General features: G+C 33.3%; 1 protein-coding gene across 1 annotated transcript; it reads right to left on the bottom strand.

Annotated features, from left to right (window-relative positions):
• LOC109334455 (protein translation factor SUI1 homolog) lies at positions 10,863-11,703 on the bottom strand. The gene is made up of 2 exons (XM_019570248.1): positions 11,645-11,703; positions 10,863-11,430 (listed from the first exon to the last, which is right to left on the bottom strand). The coding sequence occupies exon 2, from the start codon at positions 11,382-11,384 to the stop codon at positions 11,046-11,048; it is 339 nt and encodes a 112-aa protein (XP_019425793.1). The 5' UTR covers positions 11,385-11,430; positions 11,645-11,703; the 3' UTR covers positions 10,863-11,045.

Raw genomic sequence — 12,247 nt, 5'->3', positions numbered from 1 at the left:
TCAAACCTCAAAAACCTAACTTTTTCAAAAACTCAATCAATGGCTTCATCATCAAGAGCTAAGAAGCAACATACCAGTGTGTCTCAAAGGAAGCAAGGAGCTTCATCTTCTGAGGCTAATCCTTTGGATTTGGCATGTCTTCTCGCAAATGATGAACAACGTAAAGTTTTCTTAGAGCACTTTCTTGGACGCTCCATATTTGCTCCTAAGTATGGTAATATCAGTAACTTTGAGTTTGAATATTTTCATTTCCCTACTCTTCTAAGGCAACAAGATCTTTTTTATTTTTGTGAGAAATCAAATGCCTATTATCCTGAACTTGTTAAAGTATTTTACTGCAACTTGAACTTTAGAAAAAATCGTCTAACATCCTATATGAAAGGAAAAGAAATTGTCTTAGATGTGAAGACCTTCAGTTCAATATGTTGTAACATACCTTCTCAAGGTAGCATAAAAGATTTCGGTCTTGCATGTGAATGGGATAATTATAATAGAAAAGAGTTCTACTACTCTATGTGTAGATTCTCTGAAAAGGAAATAGAAATGCATAAGCAACTGGCTTTAGGTGAAACTGTAAAGAATAGAGATATCCTTGTTGTAGGAAATCTCAATCTCGAAGACTGTTTGCTTCATTACTTTTTGAGCTATGTCATACTTCAAAAATATTCAAATTATTCTAAAATCAATGACTTGGAACTGCAATTTATGTATGCTCTTAAGCATAATCTTTCAATCAATTGGGCTAACACAATAATGAGACATATGTGGTATGTTCGAGATACTCACAACCCTTTGCCTTATGCAATCTTCATAACCAACATAATTGAGCATTTTGGTGTACCCACTACTGGTGAATCCAAAGTCACACTTGATGCACGCGATAGTAAGATCGATGTGGATGTGATCCACAAAATGGGCTTCTTTCAAGATCCTATTGATAGACTCTATAAGCATCAAAGTTATAGACAGGTTGCATCTGTTGATCCTAATGCAAATGTCTCTGCTAACCCTCCTAAACATCAACATTCTAAGTTTCATGTTGAGTCTTCTTCATCTTTTCCCATGCCTACCAATCAAATGATCATGGATGAGTTATTCTCTCTTCGAGACTTAATCTCTAATCGGAAAGATGCTCTTGATGCTCAAAATCAACAAGTCCAATTCGAGCTTCAACGTCTTTCTTATAAGATAAATAGAATTGACTTTAATGACAATAGCACTGAGCCTGAGTATTAGAACATTTGTTGTCTAGGAATTATGTTTGTAATGTTGCATGATTCTGGACAAATTGTTGTTTTTCTAATTATGTTTTGAATAATGTTTGAACATCTTTTAATGTTATGTTATGCCATGTTACCCTTATGATTACTTTTATGTTTGTTGTATACATATTGTATGCTATATATATTATGTTAGACTCTTGGCTTTTCTTCTTTTGATGAAGTCAAAAGGGAGAGCAAAGTTGGAAGAGTGTATTTTCTTTTTAAAATTATTTCAGGCACATAACTTCAAACCTAATCAGAAATCTCACAAAACCTAATAGAAAATGTGAATTTATACAAGGTTTGTATGAAAAATAATTTTACTATTGAATGCTAAAAAATTACTTCGGAAGAAGCTTTTTGTTCTAATCCCTATTATGCACAAGAAAAAACTTAAACTTTTTGCAAAACACTATTTTCCATATTGAACTCTAGAAATTTTTTGAATCTCTCTCTTATTGCTTATGGGTAAAATTACAACTTTTATAGTAAACTGAATTTAACTAATCTTAATTGATTATCAATGAAATTAATCGACTAACGTTTGTTGAAAATTACATGTTTTCTTTAGTAAACATATTTAATCGATTAACCTCTGGTATAATCGATTAGCGAGGCTAAGAACTTCAAACCAGTAGCTACTATAATTCAATTAATTGATCCACCAAAACACTTCATCAATTAACTTGTTCTAAAGACCACTTAATCGATTAAATTATATCTTTAATCAATTAATCAGTGTTAACCAAAAGTTTAGATTCAACTATTTGTAAGGTAAAACCTTCAAAATGATGTATAATCATGCAATGAATGTTTCAAAAACATATTCAGTTTTAATGCACTGAAGTCATGTATGCTCAAGTGAAGTACATGCATACCATCTTTTAAGGATGGATAATTCTCATTTTTAAGTGTATTTCCCTTTTAAGCTTTGTGAGATTCTCAACCTAGGTTTACCTAACCTAGAATCGAACTAGGCAATCTTCTTAGGACGTCTAACAATAAAATGACTCTCCTCATTCTAAATAACCTTGAGCCTTTGGGTTGTTGTTTGATAACATATTCCAACTTCAAGCTTTACCAAATTTGTTGTCTTCATCAAAACTTTGTTATGGATCACACTTGCAAACTTTGACTTCTCTTGCAAAATAAATTACTATCTGACATCCTCATAGCATTTTCTCTCTCAAAATCATACCCATTCGATACCTCCTTCTTCGTGGTGTTCCGAGAAGGAACTTGAAACAAGGGTTGGAGGGTAACCATGCCAAATATGATTCACTATTGATAGGGAATAACCATGCCAAATAATTGTACCCACAAGGTCATTTTTTGTATTTTCTGCATCATAAGTTCTAACTCTCAACTCTTGCTTGCATTGTGAGGCTTTAGACATTAGAAATGATTGCCCTTTGTCATGGACTCTCATCATAATCTTTTTTTGAACACATTACTCTATATGATTTTTCAAGTGATTTATTCTATTCTTTGAACTTTTGCCAAGTTGTTTCTTACAACAGCTGTTTCTAGTCTTGTCTACCCTAATCACTTTAATCTTTTAAAAATGTTCCCGTACTAGACTACTATCCTTAAATGGATGGATAATGAAAAAATTAGATAAAAAAGATTCACACAGTTAAAATGTCTTAGTTAGTATATATTTAAATAGTAAATTATATAAAGATATAGCATGTAAATGATTGTTTATTATTATTATTATTATTATTATTATTATTATTATTATTATTATTATTATTATTATTATTATTATTATTATTATTATTATTATTATTATTATTATTATTATTATTATTATTATTATTATTATTATTATTATTATTGATATTATTATTATTATTATTGAGAATTAAAGAACCAAAGGCAAATGTGAATGAATGACCAATAGAATATTGGTTTAGTGGTGTGAGGCTTTATTGGATTCATAAGATCGAGAATTCAATTCCTGTGAGCAACGCTTATTGAGAGGGACAACTATGAATTTTAAAAATGATTAATTTCTTACAAAAAAAAGTGAGAGAATAACATTAATAGTATAAAAAATAGGAATGAATGGTGGGCCTCCAACAATAGCTGAGAGAAGAATCCATAACACATGTTATATCCATCTATTTACATATCATCATTTCCTCGTTGTTGGGAAAGAAGAAGAAGAAGAAGATTGAGAGTAGAAGAAGACAATGTATAGAGAGTATGAGTAGTGTTATTGATTGAAAATTACATTGCACAGAGAATTCACACACTTTCCTTTTATAGCCATAGCTTGGTTAACAACCATAACTGAATTTCAAAAACTAACTAATTATGGAAAGTTGCTCTTTTCTTATTCTACACTTAACAACTAATCAACTCGATTGCCTAGACTTGAATTATATAACATTTTAACATCCTCCCCTAAGTCAAGTCCTTAAGGGAGACAACACCAATTCTTCTCCTCAAGCTTTCAAATCTTTTAACCTTTAGTGTCTTTGTAAATACATCGGCTAGTTGTACCTCTGTTCTGCAATGCACGACTTCAAGTCTTTCTTTGTTCACCATGTCTCTAAGGAAGTGAAATCTTACTTTTATGTGCTTGCTCCTACCATGGCTTACTGGATTTCTTGACAAGCTTATAGCTGAAACATTGTCAATTCTGAGTTGCAGTGGTGTTTTCACTTCAACCTTCACCTCATTTAACAATTCTTCGAGCCACAAAGCGTGACATGCAGCATTACACCCTGAGATATATTCGGCTTCACAACTTGAGAGTGCAACCACCTTTTGCTTAGTAGAACACCAGGAGACAGGGACATTGTTTAGTAGGAACAAATATCTAGACGTACTCTTTTTCTCCACTAGATCGCCACCATATTCAGAGTCTGCAAAACCAACCAATTTAAGTTTTGACTTCTGTTTTTCAGTGGGAAATAGGATTCCATAATTTGTAGTGCCTTGGATGTATCTCATAACTCGTTTAGCTGCAAGCATATGAGTCTTCTTTGGTTTGCACATGAACCTGCTTACCAATCCCACCCCATAGGATAGGTCTGACCTGCTATTATACAAGAATCTTAGTGAGCCTACGATCTACTTGAATGTAGTTCCATCCACTGACTCACCTTCCTCATCTCTTGTTAGTTTCAGATTCACCTCAATTGGGCTTGTTGCTGAATTACACAAGTTCATGTTGAACTTTTTCAGTACATCTCTTGCATACTTTTGTTGGTGCATAATGATCCCTACAGTGGTGTAAGTAAATTCCATCCCCAGGAAGTAACTCATTTTTCCTAGGTCAGTCATTTCAAACTCAGCTTCCATCACTCTCTTGAATTCTTCAATACCTTTCAGGTTTGAGCCTATTACTAGTAGGTCATCAACATAAAGGCATATGATGAGAAGTTCTCCAATTCATTCTTCTTTAACATAGACTCCATGTTCAACAATGCATTTGTGGAAGTTGAGTTCAAATAAGAATGAGTCAATTCTTTTGTTTCATGCCCTCGGGGCTTGTTTTAGTCCATACAGGGCTTTGTTCAGTTTGTAAACCAGATGTTCCTTTCCTTTGATTATAAAGCCAGGTGGTTGTTGCACATATACTTCTTCAATCAGTGGTCCATGGAGAAAAGCTGACTTTACATCTAACTGGAATAGTGACCAGTTTCTTGCACATGCAATTGCAACTACCAATCTTATGGTTTCAATTCTAGACACAAGGGAAAACACTTCTGTGTAGTCCAATCCTTGCTTTTGAAGAAACCCTTTAGCTACCAATCTAGCTTTGTATTTGGAGATGGATCCATCAGGATTTAGCTTCTGTTTGAAGATCCATTTCACACCAATTTGGTGTTTGCCATGTGGTAGTTCAACCAGATTCTAAGTTTCATTTTTCTCGATGGACTTGATTTCCTCATTCATAGCATCAATCCATACCTTTTGCTTCATGGCTTCAGTTTCATCAATAGGTCTTGCTTCAGCCATAAGTGCTAGATGAATCAGTTCACATTCTTCATTAATCTGATTATCAAAGTGAATTTCATAATCACTAAGTCTGCTAGGTAATGCCCTCCTTATTTGAGATCTCTGAGTTGCATGACTTTCAGTAGTTCTTTCAATCATACTCTCTGAAACAGGTCCATTGTCAATCACCTCTGGGACTAATTTCCTCAAGTTGGTTTGGTTTTGTTTTCAATCCCATTTTTCATGTTCCAAGATTAACACATCCCTGCTTATGAGTACCCTATCTTTTGTTGGATCATACAATTTATAGGCTCCTATGGGATGATAGCCTATAAACACCATGGCTTCACTCTTGTCCTGAAGTTTAGTCCTTCTTTGATCTAGTACATGCCTGAATGCCAATGAGCCAAAGATTTTAAGATGTCCAACAATTGGTTTATGTCTAGACCATACTTCAAGTGGTACTCTTCCTTCGAGTTTCTTTGTAGGGCACATATTCAATATGTAGACTGAGGTTGACACTGCCTAAGCCCATAGCTTTTGTGGCAATTCTTTCTCCTTGATCGGACTTCTGGCCATGTCCATAATGGTCCTGTTTCTTCTCTCCACAAGGCCATTATGCTGTGGAGTGTATGGTGCAGTAGCCTCATGCTTGATTCCATTCTTTCTGCAATAAGCCTCAACCTCATTTGAGGTATACTCTCCTCCTCCATCTGTCCTCAACAACTTTAACTGTTTTCCACTTTCCTTTTCTGCAACAGCTTTAAAGTTCAAGAATGCTTCAAATGCATCACTCTTAGCTTTTAGTACATCTAACCAGATCATTCTGCTATATTCATTTACAAAGATTATGAAGTACTTGTTTCCTGCAAAAGAGGATGTTTCAAAAGGACCATACACATCAGAATGAACTACTTCTAGCACATGTTTTGATCTCATGTTTACCTTTGACTTGAATGAGCTTCTGGTTTGCTTGCCAATCAAGCAAACCTCACAGGCCTTTTCTGGTAGACTTGTGATAGGAATTCCTTTGACCATTTGTCTTGATCCTAGTTGATGTAGGCTTTTAAAGTTCAAGTGGCCAAATCTTGAGTGCCACAACCAACTTTCATCACTAATTTCCATTTATGCCAAGCATTGAACTTCAACAGCTTGTATGTTTACTTGGAATGTTCTGTTCTTGGTCAGTTTGCTCTTGAGTATTGGTTTGTTTTCTTGGTTAGAGAGTACAAGTAGTCCATCCTTCATCACCACACTGAATCCCTTCTCCACTAGTTGTCCTATACTCAGTAGATTATACTTCATTTTTGGCACAAGAAGTACATTTGAGATTATGGCTTTTACTCCATTCTGTCTTGTGATCACCATATTTCCTACTCCTTATACTTCTAGTGAGCTATCATCAGCAAATTTCACCCTGCTTTTCTTTGATGGATCAAAATCTACCAGCCATTCTTTATGCCTTGTCATATGATTGGAGCAACCTGAATCTAGGTACCATGATTCATTGAGTGAGTTCTCTGCAGAGGTGGTCACCATCAGGTTCAGAGGTTCTCAGTCTGATTCTTCTTGCACAACATATGCTTCTTCATCTGTTTTGCCTTATCAGATAGACATTCATAGGAATAGTGTCCTAATTTGTGGCAATTGAAGCACTCTACCTTCCTCTTATCAAATCTTTTTTGTGTTTGATTCATTCTTGGCTTTCCTCTTATGTCAGAAGATTCAAGCCAATCATGAGTGGATTTGCTTCTTTCTGAATTTTGTGGCCACCTTCTATTATGCACCTGTCTGCCTTCCCATTTCTTATTTTTCTTCTTGTCTTCCTCTTTGAAGTGGCTTGCGTTCAAAGCTTGTTTTGTTCTCTTTCTTGGACATCTATCAAGCAATCTCATTTCATGAGCCTCAAGTGAACTTTGTAGTTCCTCTATCTTCATTATGGTGATGTCTTTGGATTCTTCTATTGCTACCACAATGAAGTCAAATTCCTGAGGTAGAGATCTCATTATTTTTTCAATTATCATGAGATATGTGATAGATTCTCCATACCCTTTCATTTGGTTTGTAATGTTAGCATCTTGGTGAAGTATTCACCAATTTTATCATTCTCTTCCATGTTTAATAATTCATATTGCCTTATAAGAGTTTGTAATTTTACCTTTTTGATCTTGTCTCCACCTTCATGGCTTCAAATCAAGATATCCCAGGCTTCTTTAGCAGTGGTAGCGTTTTGAATTTTCTCAAAGTGGACATCACTACGCATTGATGGATCAGAAATAGTGCTTTGTTATCCCTTTTCTTGGTTTCTTTGTGCATAGCTCTCTGCGCTTCTGTTGCATCAGGGCCTGGTGCATGAGAACCATCTTCAACTACCTCACTTATCTCTTGAAAACTGAACAAAACTTTCATCTGTGTTCTCCATCTATCCCAGTTCTTTTCTGTGAGAATAGGAAGTCCCATGGATGGTAGATTTATACCATTTCCCACCATCGTTGTCTTCAATTATCTGCTCACTTCTTTCGGGTTTTCTCTGCTTCCTCCCTCAGGTTTTGTTCCATAATCTCCTTCCAGCTAGCTGATTCACACGCAGTGAATTCTTCAGTTGTACCTGCTTCTTTTGGTTTAGCAACTGTTTTAGGTGTTTACGCACACTCACACCTGATAGATACCTGGAACCTTTCAAGATCGTGATACCAAGTTTGTTGGGAAAGAAGAAGATTGAGAGGAGAAGAAGACAATGTATAGAGAGTATGAGTAGTGTTATTGATTGAAAATTACATTGCACAAGGAATTCACACACTTTCCTTTTATTGCTATAGCTTGGTTAACAACCATAACTGAATTTCAAAAACTAACTAATTATGGCAAGTTCCTCTTTTCTTATTCTACATTTAACAACTAATCAACTTGATTGCCAAGACTTGAATTATATCATATTTTAACACTCGCTTTCTCTGCTAGTTTAACAAACAAACAAAATTGTTCTTATTAGTGCTTTAACTACAGGGTGTTTTAGTGCAAAATAGTAAATACTAATCTTCTAGCAAGTGATAAGAATGGAAATATGGCATACCATCATCACATATTACAACCTATAAGAAACCAAGTCGGACCATGTTCTTTCATAAAAAAGATCAAAATTAGGCTTTCTGTAAACCCTAAACTAGGTCAGAGAATCTAATTATATTATAGTATTTTAATTTAGCTGAAATGTTTAGACTTTTATAATAGGTTTATATTCTTCAGGAGTTGTATTCATGAGTATGTATTTTTCCTACTCACCTCTGCTATAATATTCATATCACATATAAGTTCTATGTATAGTTGGTAATTCAGGTAAAGCCTATACGGTCCGCCTGCCCACATTTATTATAAGGGCAATGCATGAAAAATGCGTCCATCGACCCTAAAATGTCCATCTAACATATCATATTCGCATGCGGACATATCCAATATGCAAAATGGACGACTTACAGACATTTTTTTAGATAAAGTATTAAACTTCAAATATGTAAAAATATGTGTATTTTGTTAAATGTTATTAAATATATATGATAAGTTATTTTGGAAGATGATAGTTGGTTAGAAAGTGAGGAATTAGCAAGTTAGGTTTATGTTAGTTACTTGCTTTACAAGCTTTCTTTTCATTCTTTTCTCTTGTATAAATGAGAATATTATTAATCTTTGTTTCTCATTCTTCTTTCTTTAAGCTTTATTTTATAACTTCTTGATTCATCAAGAAGCTTTCTTTTCATGGCTCTTACCACATTTTAACATGATATTAGAGCATAATTATCTTTTGATTGCTTTCGCTTATGGTTCCATGAAGGATTTCATGGAAAACTTCAACAATCAAGAATATGGTGGTGCTTTCTTTTTCATTTCATTGACCTTCATTAGTGTTATCTTGCTTCTAATAGATGACAATGCTGCATGTGGCAAGACTATCTTGATTTCTTTGATTGCTCCAGCATTGTTCTTCAGCATCCAATGTTTTTTTTCAACACATGGCCCTAAATTCTTCATTATCAACTTATTCATCAACCTTCAAATTTAGATCAAAGGAGTTTGTTTTTGGTCAAGAATTCTTTTCAAGTGCATAAGCTAGCTTCTTGATATCCTCAAGCTCTTCAAGAATGGAGTACCATGACCAATTTATCCTATACAAGATTACATTATATTCTTATTCTTCATCATTTACACCTCTTTCTTATTCATCATAGAAGTATCTCATTAGGATCAAGATTCTGATCCGTTCTCTCTATTTTATCATCAATGGTTGGTTCGTTTCTGTCCGTGATGGTTAAGTTCAGATATAACTTCTGTCATGGATGGTTAAACAATGGATGTGTAGCTTCTATCCATAGTGGTTAGACAAAGATATAGTTTCTGCTATGGATGATTAAACGTTTGATGATATAGTTTCTGTCATGGATGGTTAAGCGTTGTTATTACTTCAAATCAAGCTTCAAATCAATTCCAAGCTGGAGAGTAAAAAGTTTCACCCACCAGCTTGAGGGGGATATAAAGATATATGATAGGTTATTTTGAAAGATGATAGTTGGTTAGAAAGTGAGGAATTAGCAAGTTAGGTTTATGTTAGTTACTTGTTTTACAAGCTTTCTTTTCATTCTTTTCTCTTGTATAAATAAGTCATAATGACTCACTTCTTATTAAACCAATTCAATTCATTCCATGAGAATATTATCAATCTTTGTTTCTCATTCTTCTTTCTTTAATCTTATTTAAGCTTTCTTTTATACACTTCTTGATTCATCAAAAGCTTTCTTTTCATGACTCTTACCACATTTTAACAAATGTGAGAAAAAATTTCTATTTATTTTATATGCATTTGATATCATATGTAAAAAATACTATTTTTTATATTATGTATATACTTCTATTTTATAAATATATATGCATATGAACTATTTTTTTTTTGTATTTTTATGTAAATTATGCATTATATATATTCTTAATTATATATTACATCTATATTTTATATTGTTCATTTGTGTGATTGTTTATTAGGATAGATATATTTGTATATTGTTTATTTTGAATGAAGTGGATTTATATATTTTTTAATTTTGTTTTGGGTAAAATATATATTTTTAGTTTTGTTCAGAGTAACTTGCTAACCTTCTTTTTTCTATGTTTAAGATAGGTAAAACATAATATTTCAAGCCCTATTTAAAAAACATATATACTAGATTGACATTAGGTAGATATGAGGAGGACGAACAAAACCACCCTGATTGGGATGCATCTATTTTAAGGCATAATGTAGTCTGTCATATGACTTATTTGTATTGTGATATGACTTGTTTGTATTGTGATATGAATGTTTAAGATCCTTAATAGTGTGGTAGTTTAAATTCTTACTCAAAGGGTAAGTGATATGCTCTCTCAAAAGTTGAAAGATTCTGCTAACACTAAACAAAAAAAAGAATGTAAATTTTATATAATGTTGATATAAAAAATTAACACATTGTTATATTATCAGAATAACATAAAGGAAGAGATGTGTTATTTGACACCCCTTTTGCTATTGTTCTCTCTTTTTACATATTGATATGGTTTTTACCCGTTTTGATAAGTCACCCAGTATAGGTCATGTTTTGAAGGTGAAATATTTAGATCAGAAATCTCCAAAGGCATCATCATTAACTCCAAATAATCAGGCATTACATAAACAACATCCATCAAATAAAAATGAGCAAACCAAAACTTATTTCAATACCACTCATCAAACTTGAAACACAACAAAAACAAACCAAACTTCAACTTATTTAGCACAAACATAACATAACACACCAATTATTCCTTCTAAAACCCATGAATCTTGATCTGATCCTTCCTCACAAGACCAGCTTGAATCAGAAACTGAGAAACATTCTTGCGTTGATCACCTTGTAGCTGAATTATCTTACCCAATTCCTTGTCTTGCACAACATTACCATTGCAACAAAACACTTTCTTAAGGTCCTTGAGAATCTTTTCGTAGCTAAACTCTTTCTTCAGCCCTTGCACTGTAGTTAGGCTTTTCTTACCATTTCTTTGCTGAATTCGAATGTGCACATATGAATTGGCACCAGGGGCATCTGATTCTTTAGCCTCGGCAAATGGATCAAAAGGGGTGGGAATCTGAATTTCCAATTCAACCATGTACACTTGCTTGAAGAAACTTAGCAACACTGACAGCAAAAAGGAACTGCAACACCGATCCAGAATAAAAAACAAGACAAATTTAGAATACGAAAATAAGAATATGATCTTAAGTGTAATGGGACTAGAGTATATTATTTATATTATTTCTTATGTGAATACACTATCGGTCACTATGTACTATAAATAATAATGGATGAGAATACAAAGAAACTTAATTGACAGTGATGATGGAGTAACAAAACAGAACGAATAGATACCTGAAGAAAGATAAAGGTGAGAGCAGGAGAGGTTTGATGAGAGAAATTGATGAAGTTGATGTATTTATAATATAGGAGAGGCGGTGGGGCAGCGTGTTGAAAATGCCAAGTGCTAAGAGCCACTTCTTTTTTAACGGTTTAGATTAACTGGTATCTACACGTGGACCGTCCTTATATGTTCAGAACAATCCAGAACACACTTTATAGCTGCTGCTCTCTACTTGCATAGTTGCATTGTATTCTGCGCTAAATTCAACTTACAAATTCGATATATTTCAAATTCAGTTTCAATACTTAATTTTGTACACCTCAAATTAAAAGATAAAAAAAATTAAGGACTTAATTATTTTTTGTGATTTTATTTTATAAAGCAAAAGTAACAATAATAATTTTTAAGATTTTATAGCGGTAGCTGAGTACTTTCCCAATAAAATAATTTTTTTAATAAGATAAGGGCGTTTGTTATTTTTAAAATAAAATTTAAATATAATAATTGATTTTTCAAGTAATGAATAAGAATGTTAGTTATTATTATCAATTTTTTTCCCTAAATGTGATAACAAGCATTAATAAGTTCATTTGAAAATGACATATTAACGTGTG

The sequence above is a fragment of the Lupinus angustifolius genome, chromosome LG19, assembly GCF_001865875.1.
Source record: "Lupinus angustifolius cultivar Tanjil chromosome LG19, LupAngTanjil_v1.0, whole genome shotgun sequence".
Taxonomy (NCBI): Eukaryota; Viridiplantae; Streptophyta; class Magnoliopsida; order Fabales; family Fabaceae; genus Lupinus; species Lupinus angustifolius.
The sequence above is the reverse complement of the archived record's forward strand: the minus strand, read 5'-3'. Positions and strand labels throughout refer to the sequence as shown.

Excerpts from the sequence above, each read along its gene's own strand:
- LOC109334455 (XM_019570248.1), bottom strand. The coding sequence starts at position 11,384 with ATGGTTGAATTGGAAATTCAGATTCCCACCCCTTTTGATCCATTTGCC.